The following is a 13,124-nucleotide window of genomic DNA, read 5'->3' as shown; positions in this document are numbered from 1 at the left end:
GAAAAATCCACACCAGGTTGGGGGAATTGAGGCGCTATCAAGTCACGCATGTGAGCCACTCCCCTCCACTCTTTGGGTGGTCTCATGGTTTTGACTCTCACCACAATACTGCTAAAGACCCCAAATTACACCTCTACCTCCAAACGCCTTGAGTTCCAAACTCATTTCAAACTAAAAGCCGAACACACGTGGCCTCCCAGAGGCAGTTCAAATCCAATCAGCGCTAAGCTAACTTCCTCATCAATGCTGACCCCAACACTCATCCTTTCCTCCCATCTCCCCGCCACCTCCACTACCACCGACATGCGTCTTGCCTGAGTCCAAGCTTAGGGAGAGGGACGCATACAGGGAGGGAGGAAGGGGGTTTCTTTTAACCAACTGAATCAATTCAGTCAACTTTAGGGAACCACACTGCGTGCAGCAAGTTTCCGAACCCCACCTCCCCAACTGCTCTATCCACTCACTCATCAGCCAGAACCCTAGGATTCAACTGACATTTATTCTAATTTGTCCCTTCCCTTCCCTCTCTCCCTCCATTTCTCAAGGCTCTATGGAGTTTGGCCTGCTAAATATTTCTCAGGTTTGTCCCCTTTTCTCTAAACCTTTCCTAAATGATCTCTTAAGTTATAACTCTGTCGAATCTACTTTTCATAGTTCACAAAGCAGTGGTCTCAACCTGTAGTGAACACTTTTATCCATAAGTATCTGGGGTTTGGGAAGACTGTAGGAGTTGCTTGTTAAAATGTAGATTCCTGAATCAACAGTTCAATAGTTGAGTCCTGGAATCTAAGTTTTTATAAGAACCTTCTGAAGCTACTACCTAGTCATTCTCAAGACTCAGCTCCCCTCTCACCTCCTCCCATAAGCCTTCATTCACTCATCTAGGCTGGTTAACGTCCCTCCCCAGCAGCCCCTACCTACATATACACATCTATGTATCAATGTTTATTCTCTTCGACAGAAATGGTTTCGGTGGCTGACTTCACAACTAAATTATAAACTTCCTACGGGTAAGTTCTGTGTTTCTAGAGCTGTCTTCTTTGTGCCCTGGGCAGTGCCTGGCACACAGTAGGTACTTAATAACTGTAAGTTGAACTAAAGAGAACTTTGTGAATGAGGGTGGACATTAGGGCTTGATGAGACAGGTCCAGCCATGCTTTGCTCCTGTGTGTCCCGGGGCAGCAGTGACCCTGATGGAGTGTGTCTGGTGTGCTGTGGCGTGGAGATGAGCAATGACATTGGTGTTTCACCAGGCACTGTGCTGGGTGCTATATACGTATTTATTAAGCACCTACTGTGTTGTAAGCAGTGTAAGTTAGTTTATATATGTTCACGGCTTTTTGAACAGAATAACTCTCTAGGAGGTGGGATTAGCTCATTTTACAGAGATTGGCATCAAAGCTAAAGGGGCTCAAGCACAGACTTGGAGCCAGAACCCAGGTCAGTTGGTTTTCAAAACCCACCCTGGTTTTCGGCATCTCCCGCCAACTGTCAGCCCATCCTTGTTGCTCACCTAACGCTGCCAACATGTAATGTGATTCAGGCAGTAGATGGAGCGTTAGGGGAGAGGCCAGAAGAGACCTAACTGCTGCTCCCCACCGACCTCATCCCCAGCTGAACCTGTCGGGCACCGTCCTGCCACTTGAGGTGGACCGACTACTCTGAAGTGCTGAGTGGCAAAATGATACTGTGATTTAAAATAAGAAAGATGTATTTGGTGTTGGCCCCCATTTCTGGTACAAAGCCCCTAAAATCTTTGGAATTTCCTCAGTTTGATGAGAGCAATAAAGGTGTCTTTTGTTATGTATAATAAGCACCCTTTCAAGCATGCTCAAGTTTATGTGAATATAGTGGTTTTTGAAAAGCCCCTAGACAACCTAAGGAGGGGGCTGGGTGCCAGGTGAACCAACCATGTGATAAGAGCATTGGAACTTTCAGCCCCACCCTGACCTCTAGGAAGAGGACAGGGGTTGGAAGTTGAACCAATTACCAATGGCCAATGATTTAATCAATCATGGCTCTGTAATGAAGCCTCCATAAACCCCCCAAAGCATGGGGCTTGGAGAACTTCTGGGTTAGTGAACATGTGGAGGTGGTGGGAAGATGGCACACCTGGAGGGTATGAGAGTTCTGTGCCCCTTCCCACATATCTTGCCCTAGGCATCTCTTCCAGCTGACTGTTTCTTTAATTGCCTTTCTAATAAATTGGTAATCTAGTAAGTAAACTGTTTCTCTGAGTTCTACAAACCACTGCAGCAAATTAACTGACCCCCAGGAGAAGGTCGTGGGAACCTCTGACCTATAGCGGGTCAGTCAGAATCACAGGTGACAACCTGGACTTGCGATTGGCATCTGAATTGGGGTGGGGGCGCAGGGGCAGTCTTGTGGGACTGAGCACTTGGCCTATGGGACCTGACACTGTCTCCAGATAGTGTCAGAACTGAGTTCAATTGTATGACACCTGGCTAGTGTCTGTGAATCTGTGCATTGTTTGATGATCCACATGTTTGGGGAGCAGGAGAACCTGAAGTGAAGGAGAGTACTGAGGGCAGAGGAAACACACAGGAGTGTCCTTCCCTTGGCAGGTAAGAGGCGGCAAAGAGAAGGACAGTCTCACCATGAATCCCCTCGTCTTTGGCCTGCTTTGCCCTAAAGCCCAGGAAGCAGAGTGAGGAATCTCCATGCCAGAGCACTGGCCCATTCATCTGGCTAGTAATAATCAATAAGGCACAGGATGGAACGCTGCGGAAGTGAGCAGAAGACACTGCAGGGCTTTAAGCCCATGGTGTGAGTTTAACATGGTGGAGCCCCAACCAGCTTCATACGTGATCCCGCCTTTTCTCCACATAAGGGGCCTCACAGGTAAAGTAGAGACTCAATAAATATTTTCCTGTCTGACTTCCACTTTCAAAATGGCTTCTGGGTGAGGCTCCATCACTAGCTGGACCATGAGCTCATCTCACAGAAAGGTTAAGACCATCTTACCTGGCAATCGGATCGGCTTCCACGGGGCAGAGTTTGGCACGTAGGCGTGCTTCGTGGCGGTGACGATCAACTGGCTTCCCAGCTTATACTGGAACTTGATGAAGGCGACGCCATCTGTTCCCGAGCTGCCAGAAGCGATGGAGACCTGGTTGGTGAAAATCTCAATGAGTGCATCCGGCACAGGCTGATGGGTGCTGGCGTCACTGATGTGAACCTTCAGCGTAACCTCTGGATGAGGAAAGAGCAACACAGAACAACAGCTGTTAACTGGGCGACTTCAACAGCGATTCCGCTGTAACTGCCATAGGAGGTGGAAAGTGCGATATGATAAGGAAACCTAGATCTACGTCCAAAAGATGAGTCATTTTAACTGGGGAAAATTTTCTTCTTAGAGGTCCTGTTTTAGTTTACACGGTTTCCTATTTTGTTCAAAACCAATGATCCTCGTAAGCTGCTTTCTCTTCCTTCCACCCTGCTCGTACCAATAAATAACTGACATAAAAATCCTATCCCTTTAAGACATTGCATAACGGACACAATACTCTTCTCCTTCCCAGCACTGCCTGCAAACACAGCCCCAGGAGGCTCCAGCTGTTACAGAAGCTGCTAAGATTGGCAGCCATATTCTTCAATGTCCCAGTGAACATGGATACAGGCAGCCCAGGACTGTTGTGCTGGTAACCATAAAGACTAGACCGAAATAGCGTCTAACGATCATCAGAAGGGAGAACCCACAGCGTGGGAGATGAGACGTTTAGAAGGAGAAAAAAAATTAAAAAGTAAACGTTTGAAAAGATCGATGAAGCTGAGTTATGAATCCTGGCAAACAACAGATAACGAATGTGAGCAATGGACAGATTCAAATTAATGTGAAAACATCAAAATGGAATGGATCATTTTCATTTATTTATGCAAGAGATGTTTATGAAGGCTGCTACTCTGTGCCTAGAATTGTGATTAATTGTGCAAAAGACAGCCATGAAGAAAAGGAGTAGGTAGGCAAGTGCTATGCCCTAGGGACATTTGGTGCAGGCACAGGGGGCACGGACAGAACAGCATATGCAAGGCTCAGAGGCAAGAAAAAGCCATGCTTCCTGGAGAAATGGAAACAGGTTCTGAAAGCTGGAGAGTGCGAGCAACCTGCGGCCCAGCAAGAGACAAGGCTAGAGAGGTAAATGGCGGCCAGATCACTCATGGCTCCATGAGCAACCTAAAAAGATCATTCTTTATCCCAAGGGCAATGGGAAGTCAATCTGACTCTGGGTGAAGAATGAACTGGGGGAGAGGTGAGACAAGACTGAGCAACTGGTGAAGAGGTCTCTGTAATCAGGAAGCTATAACAAACCAGATTCCAGCATCACAGGGGACATCAATGAAAGGATTATATTCCAGAACAATCAGAAGTGTATCCTGCTCCAATAAACCCCTGTCCCTTAGGTGTGAAGGGAATGGATGGTACCCAGTGACATAAGTGGCCTGATAGTAAGGGGAGGGAGGCATGTGGGAGCGGCCCCAGTGGGAACTGCCCAGTGGTCCATGCTCCAGAGTTCTACTGCGATCCACACTCTAGTTTTCAATCTTAGCTCTACCAAGTTGCAGCCACGTGACCTTGGGCAAGTTACTCATCCTGTCCAGATCTCAGTTTTTTCATCTCTAAACTGGAGATAACAAAACACATTGCAACATACAAGTGGAAACATTTAGCTCAGCGCCTTACTGAGCAAGCCTAAACACAAGCAATTACCATTATGTTATGCCAATCACTATGCTTGAAAGCATAAGAGTCTAAGGGTGTCAGGCCGGGGCACAGACAAAGGAGCTGTAGGGAGAAAGGTATGAAACAAAGTGGAGGGACAAGACAACTCTCCTAGGGGTTAACTTTATATAAAAGCTCTTCCTCAACTGGGCAACCGCATGGAGAAGAATTTCTTTTGCTTTGAGGACCTCGACTTTGGTAACTTGCCAGCTAATGATACTAGAGTATCCTTTTCAATATTGCGAATTTCAGTCAATCATTATCTCGCCCTCTTATTTATACTGTCTTAATACATATCTTGACTAGAGAACAGGTAAATAATTCTAGACCTAGGTGCTATAGATTTGTACCAAATAAATGTCTCAAATCCTTTCAGAGAGAAAAGAAAGTGCTACAGAAACTGAACTATAGGAAGAGAAAACTAATACCAAGGAGGATAAAATCAACATCATGATAATCAAGGTTATGACATTATAAAACCTATTCAGTTAATTCCCTCCAATCATATCTGTCATCTATCTTAATGCAGATTTGCAGGATGTACTTCACGCCTGTGCTTTCTTATTTAACTCCATCTTCCTCATCCCCAGGAGGTACTCAAAGTTGTTACATAAATTAACTCAGCTTTCATTAATATGCACATAGAAATCTTTTAGAACAGGAAGAGTGGGAAGGTGGTTTTGTAGGGCTGCATTGATGATTTATGTAATTTTATGGTAATGCAACATTTACTAACAATTGGGATTGCAAGGGTTCTGCTCTTTCTTCATTGTTTGCTTAGAAGGCAAAAGCAGCTGAGATTTGGGAAAAGCTAAAGGATTCCTACATAAACAGAGAAAGGAGTTCTACTGTAATCAACATTCTAAAGTTTACCACTTGAATTTTTTCTTATACAGGAAGCCTAGTTTATATTCTGTAATTTATATACTTTGGAAGAGATTATTTAGCTACTTCTTTCGGTGTGAAATGACTTTAAAAAAATCAAGATGGCTAGGTGATTATTGCAGACCGCTGGGGTATAATTTTTTTCTTTTGTTTTGCAATTCACCTTATTCATATGATAATATATGATGAAAAGTTCTCCAGTTCAATAACTCTAGATCTAGTTCATTGTTAAAAAAAAAAAAATAGATTTTCTTTTTAGAGCAGTTTTAGGTTCACAGCAATATTGAGCAGAAGTTATAGAAATTTCCCATTGGGGTATCATTTTTCTAGAGTAACACTTAGAAGTAGATTATCCATTCAACAGCAAACAAAATTATCCCTACCAGGGGAGTAACCTTAGGACTAGGTGAGTGAGTCACTACTTACAGAACACTACTGGTCTTTTGCAGATAAAAGGAAGACCTATAAATGGCCCCAGACCTAAATTGCATTAAGATGTTTCTTTGTTGGCCAGTGAGAGCTGGATCCTGCTGAGCTGAGGGACCTGATAACTAAATTGAAGCTGTAACATTATCCCTTGACTCCTTACTATGCACACCCATCGCCAAGATCTGATTTTAATTCCAGAATACATGTCTCAAAGCAGGCCTTTCTCTGCCAGCCTTGTTAACAGTGCCCTATTTCAGGCCCTTGCCATCTATCGGACAGCCACTCAACCTCTTCACAGAAACTGCCACTGTCCTCTGACCTGACCCCGAAATCCCACTGAAGCCAGAGGGAGGCATCTGAAATATTGATCTGACCACTTCCTGTCCCCCTTCAAATCCTTTTGTGACCCCACCAAATGTGGCTGAGGGCCAGATGTAGCTGGCTACCTGTTTTAGTATGGTCCGTGAGCTAAGAATCGTTTTTATACTTTTAAATGATTTATTTTAATCCGAAGAATAATAGTTCATGTCACATGAAAATTACCTGGAATTCGAATTTCAGTGTCTATAAAGTTTTACTGGGACACACCCACATCTGGTGATCTACATACTTCTTAAGGCTGTTTTTGCGTTGCAGTGGTGGCCTTCAGAAGTTTTGACAGAGACGATATGGCCTGCAAAGCCTGAATTATTTACTTTCGATCCTTTAAAGAAAAACATCTGCCAGCCCCTCACTTACCAGTTACACAGGAGAGCATAATGGAGGGGGATCCCACTTTCAATGTCATGGAAGGTCAAAGGTCAGGGAAGGCCTTTCGAAGAGGTACCACTGAAGCTCAGGCCTAAAGGATGTACAGGAACCAGACCAAAGGTGCAGACAGAGCTGCAGCGCCCAGGTAGGAATGACCTGGCTGCCTGAGCGGTGAGACTCAGCGTCGAGAGAGCTCAGCGCAGAGGCCCTCCCGCCTCGGATGGGTGGTTCAGACCACGCACTTCCCACTGCCTCCCAGTATCTCATGTGGTTGCTGGGCCCCTCAAGTGCAGTGGCTCTCCTTTTGTAAAAATCATTTTGATAACCTCAAGGCTGGGCCTGGTACCTAGAGCCAGCAGGTATCCATAAACATTTGCATAAGGAATGAATGACTGTGGCGGGAAACCAACCATGCCCTAATACTACTAGGCCACTAGCCACCTCTGGCTGCTCAGTACCTGAAATGTGTCTAGTGTGACTGCAGGGCTCAATTCTTCATTTACTTTTAATTAATTTAAATGTATAGGCCCACATATGGCTCGTGGCTCCCGTATTGGACAGAGAGAACATTTCCATCCCTGGAAAAGGTTCTATGGGACGGTGGGGACCATGCATTCATTCCACACTCTCATCTCAGAGTCTGAGTAAAGAAATTCAGGGGATGAGAACAATTCAACGAATTCCCAATGAAAATACATCTGAGTGTGACTGTAAGGCTGAGTTTTGGCGGCCCTCATGGATTTGACCTTCACTTGAGGTCCTTGCAGTGACTTAAAAGGCTCTCTGTGATCTCTCCCCATCCAAACCGCATTACCTCCAGCCTTCACGCCCTCCCCCCACTACCCCCACCCCCATCCATGCAGCTCACTCCCTTGTCCCCTTCAGTCACTGCTGAAATGTCACCTCCTGAATGAGGGCTATACTGACCACTAGCTAAGTTTTTAAACTTTTATGATGAAATTTTTAGAACACAGATAAAGATAGAAAGACTAGTATGGGGAAACCCTCTGCACGGATAAATATGTTTCAAATAACGTGTTTCCCGGAAAACAAGACCTAGCTGGACCATCAGCTCTAATGTGTCTCTTGGAGCAAAGATTAATATAAGACCTGGTCTTATTTTACTATAAGACCTGGTCTTATTTTACTATAAGACCTGGTCTTATTTTACTATAAGACCAGGTATTTAATATAATATAATATAATATAATATAATATAATATAATATAATATAATACAACACAACATAATATAATAAGACTGGGTCTCATATTAATTTTTGCTCCAAAAGACGCATTAGAGCTGATTCTCTGGTTAGGTCTTATTTTCAGGGAAACACGGTACCAACTTTCTACCATTTTTGTTTCATCTACTCAACTTTCCACCCTCCCTCCATCCCTCCCTTTTCAATTTTTTTACTGGAACATTTTGAAGCAAATCTCAGGTATCGTATTTGGTCACATTATTTCCCCATAAATATTTCAGTTTACAACAGATAAGGACTTTAAATAAACATACCCCAAATGACATTATCATACTCAATTCACTGAACAACTTCTTTATATCATCTCATACCTACTAAGCATTCAATTTTCTGTGTAAAAAAAATTTTTTTTAACAATTCTGACCATCCTATCTAAAATGTCAATCCAACCCCACCCTCCATGTCTGATATTATCCTGCTCTACTTTTTCTTTTCTTTTCTTTCACTTATCAATTGTAGCACGATTATAGTTTGTGTCTTTATTAACTCTCTGATTACCAGAATGCAAGTTTTTTTAAAAAATGGCATCTCATTGTTCTTTCATTTATTTATTTATTCATTTATTCATAATTTAATTTTTTTTTAAGGAGGGCACAGCTCACAGTGGCCCATGTGGGGATCTAACCGGAAACCTGGTGTTATTAGCGCCACGCTCTAACCAACTGAGCTAACCGGCCACCCCAGAATACAAGCTTTGAGAGAGTTGTTTTGTCTGTTTCTTTTTTCTTCTTTATTCATATATCCCAAGCACATATAATAATGTCTAACACATAGTAGGCACTCAATATATATGCTGAATGATCAACTAAAACTTACAGGCATTTCTGGATATCATGTAGTATGTGACCTAAATATCCCTGGGTTTCTTTGTTGCTGTTGCTCAATTTATTTCTTATTCATTATTGTTTTAAATAGATACTATCAAAATTCATTTGAAAAGCATTAATCAATTCAGATAACTAATTAATTACAATTAATCAGAAAATATTTCTTGATTAGCTACTGGTATGCTTAGTATGATACTAGGTATCATGGGAGATATAAAAAAAAAAAAAGATATGGTTCTTGTTTTGAAGGAGTTTACAGTTTTTTGGAGGTAGGGAGAGTTAGGACCAACCCATGTGCCAGAGAGCAAAAGGAGTGAAACTGGGTAAGACAGAGTTAAAAACATAGTTAAGAAGCAACTAATGAGGCCTGGAATTTATAAACAAAAACAAAAACAAAGAAAGTAAAAAGATCTGAGAGTAGCCTAGCGGTAGAGGTGATATAGAGATGATATTTAAAAATTTAAAAAAGGGTTTCCATGAGCCATACTGTTGAACTGAAAAGGACACTAGCTGTACAGGTACATACTACACGAATATTGGTTCTGATTGTGGCTGATCGAGTTCACTTGCGGAATGCTTCTTGGAAGAGATGAAAATGGAAGCTGAGACTGGAGGGAGAGGTAGCACAGGAAGATGAGTCTTGGTGGCCAATCCAGCATCTTCTGAACAGCCTTCCTTCATGTGAGTATGTTCCCACATCATACATTTGGCCAAGGCAGAAGACAGAAACTTGTTTTCCCAGCCTCCCTGGTAGCTAAAACGCAGGAGAGGACGTTGGTTCTGCCACTCTGATACCTTCATGCTGGATTCTGATTTGGAAAACAGCAACATAAAGAAGCAGTTGCTTTTTCTGGCCAAAGGGGACCATGGAGGAGGCATCTGGTTTGGGGACAGCTGTGCAACTGCCGTATCTCAGCAGGAGGGAGGGAGGCTGTCCCTGGCTCAGTCTCACCATATGGCTGAGGCATGGTTTTGGCTGTGAGCCTCGTCCTCCCAGAAGTTCTATGAGCTAACCAAAAGCTTTAATAAACATATTTTCTAGTTTAACCAGCTCGAATGGATACTGGTGTTGCACTCCTCAGGTTCTGTGCTATACTGGCATGGCACTAGATGGCTGAGGACCATTTCCTTGAAATCGCACCCACCTGGTTCTCCTCCCATCCCATCGTCTTCCTCTTCAGTATCTGATGGTGAACCTCACTGGGCCACAAGGTGCCCAGATATTTGGTCAAACATTACTGTGTGCCTTTCTGTGTTTTGGGATAACATGAACATTTCAATCAGCAGACTGAGTAAAGCAGATTGCCCTCCCTCACGTGGGTGGGCCTCATCCAATCAGTTGAAGGCCTGAATAGAACAAAAAAGGCTGACCTTCCTCTGAGTAAGAGAATTCCTCCTGACTGACAGCCTTTGAACGGGGACATCAGCTTCTTTCTGCTCTGATTCGAACTGGAAGATCGGCTCTTCCTGGGTCTCCAGCTTGCTGAGTCATCCTGCAGATTGTGGGACTTGTCGGCCCCCATCATTGCACGAGTCTATTCCTTATAATAAATCTCTTTCTATAAATACATGCATGCATCCTATCGGTCCTGTTGCTCTGGAGAACACTGAATTACAGAGTCCCCATCATGGGTTCCAATTTTGCCTCCTTGTGGTGGTCGGAGTGTGTGCTCAGACCTCTTCTCCTTACACAGTCACTCAGCCCATTTTTTCCTGATCAGGAATTCAGTCACCGCCTTTAGATCATTCTCAAATGTCCTTCAGTCCATGGTCGACTCAAGAAGGAAGAAACAAGTGCTCAGGAATTCTTCCTCCAGCATGAGTCAGGGCTCCTTTGCTCTTGGCACATGTAAAGCGTTTGGCTCTGTGGGCACAAACTAGTCCATTCTAAGTGGTACAAAGAACATCTGCTTTGTGGGTAGAAAACTAAACATTGTTTAGCCCAGCATTATCTTTTAGTCGTTTCCTTTCTACCTGCCAGATTTAGAACTAAATGCAACAAGGCAGTTTCAAATTGTTGCTTGAGCAAGAGCGTCTCTAAATACCAAGTTTAGAGCAAACATAATGGCAGGGCCACGAGGAAGGAATGACAGACCGTACTCCACAAGCGCACAGAACAACTCCCCTTAGTACGGAATAAAACTGCCTGCAAACACAGGGCACTGGGAAAGCATGCCTTGCTTTGCCTTCTCCCTCTTCATCTTCAAATAATTTATAGCTTGAGTTCTTTTTCTACAAATGACAGAATGCACGTATTTTGTAACTTCTCACCCAAGCTCCAAAACCTACAATTCTCAATGTCTCTCTTACACTGTTCCTATGATCTCATCGAAAAAAGTTATCTGATACAATCCCAGTCCCCTTGATGGGTGGTAGCGGGAACCACCCAGACGTAGCTTTAAAGTACAAATGAAAACATCATCACTCATCTTGGAGGAAACATCTCCAAAAAATTCTAACCAGTTTAAACTAAAAGAATGCTTTAGAACTGTTCAAAAAAAGTAAGAGTTGAAGCAATTACTGGACATCAAAATGATGCTAAATACAGCTAGACCAAAAAGAAAAAAGAAAAAAAAAAAAGGAGCCATGGTTCCAACTTTCAAGAATTTCCCCATAAAAATCAATGAATACATATAAACCTAACAATGTCCTCATTTTAGTCAGACCTGGTAAAGTATATAGCAACTATAACATGGAAATTTCAACATGGTAAATGTTTTTATAAGCATCACACGATATCCTCCATAATTAAACAAGAAAATTATGATGAGGCAACACTGTGGTGACAAGGAAAGCCACAAGTATTTGTAAGAAAATCACTAAAAGAAACCATTTTTAAAAGGCTTCTGTTCTGTTGGTGGTATAAAACTTTCACAAAGGCACAAAGTCCCCTTAGGAGAACTTGGAAGAATCTGGAGCTGTGAAGTTAATGAGCAATATTAAGTACATCTATAAAATTAATATACACGCTTTAGCCAAGCTCTAAAGAGCTATTGGAAGATGCTAGTGAAATGGTTGCCAAGAGAACCTGGTGAAGGAAAAATTCTACGTCTGTGTGTGTTTCCAGATCTTCTATCTACAAATATGCATTTTTAACAGATTTCTGTATAGGGCTAGGTCAAGTGCAAAATTACATGGTATTTCATCTGAGTTAAAAAACCCTCAGATGTTCACTAAATTTTTCTTTTTTTTTTAAGCAAGTCATTTCTCTCTCTAGGAAGAGACCAGAAAGAAAGTGCTAAGTGGGAGCCAGTAGTGAGGACGCTGACTCATTAGTGGCTTTTAGAATTAAAGGGGAAAACAAGGTCAGGGACAGGACTTGCTGGAAGGCTGTGAATGGCCCAAGTGTGTGAGGCTCTCTGGCACTGGGAGTTTTATGAAAGAAGATAAAGGTCCACAAAGCAGCTGAAGCTTAGTTAATGCGGTGATTAAATTATACATATGTGCTTATCTTTTCAAAGAAAGAGAGATGGTTAACTATAGTGCACTTTTATTATTAACATTTTCTTTTCTGTTTCAGAAAAAGCTGCCGTATTGGAGGGTACTTCAGGGTCTTGGATAGGAGTGCCCATGAGGACTGGGGAATGTGTACAGAATGTTTCATGGCCAAATAGTCTGGACCTGGCTGCCAGGCTCCCCATGTACTTGTTGTGTGGCCTCAGTCAAGTGCATTGGTCTCCTTAAGCCTCCATTCCTCCATCCAAAAAACAGGGATTCCAACTTTTTTGAAAATATTGTAGGATCTCTTGGAGGACTGGCAATGATGTTTGTAAGGGATCTGCTAGCACGAGGTTCTTCCTGATCTTGCCTCCTGGCCCTCACGCCTCTAAATTTCCCTGGTGACAAAAACCCACAAATCACCACCATCTCTCAATGGAAAAAGCCTCTCAATGGAAGAGAAATAAAAAAAGGAATGCTAGTGTGCTTTTTGGAGCACAGGGCTGTGGACAACCTGTATTTGAGCCTCATGTCTCCACTTCCTGCCCTTAACTAGTTTCTCATCTATTAAAAAAAAAAAAGGAGGTAATTCTCCCCCCCCCGCCGCCCACCATCAACCATCTCAGAGAGCTGAAGTGAGATAATACTGTGCTTCACATACAGGACAGCACACAGGGAAGGTTTAATAACTGCTCGTCATTTTTAGCATTAGCTTATTGTTTCCCAACATTTGACTCAAACGAGGATGACCAAGGGTCTTTAGAAAGTTTATAAAGACCTCCTGAGGGGT

At 42.9% G+C, this 13,124-nt stretch overlaps 1 protein-coding gene across 1 annotated transcript in view; it reads right to left on the bottom strand.

Annotated features, from left to right (window-relative positions):
- The window catches only part of FAM171A1 (family with sequence similarity 171 member A1), a 119,377-nt gene that overhangs the window by 48,308 nt on the left and 57,945 nt on the right, over positions 1-13,124 (bottom strand). Inside the window, exon 2 of the mRNA XM_081056894.1 lies at positions 2,986-3,213. Coding sequence (XP_080913020.1) covers positions 2,986-3,213 — 228 coding nt within the window. The remainder of the gene's footprint in view (positions 1-2,985; positions 3,214-13,124) is intronic.

The sequence above is a fragment of the Rhinolophus hipposideros genome (assembly GCF_964194185.1).
Source record: "Rhinolophus hipposideros genome assembly, chromosome: 1".
Lineage (NCBI taxonomy): Eukaryota > Metazoa > Chordata > Mammalia > Chiroptera > Rhinolophidae > Rhinolophus > Rhinolophus hipposideros.
Note: the sequence above shows the minus strand (reverse complement) of the source record. Positions and strands in the feature narration are given on the sequence as shown.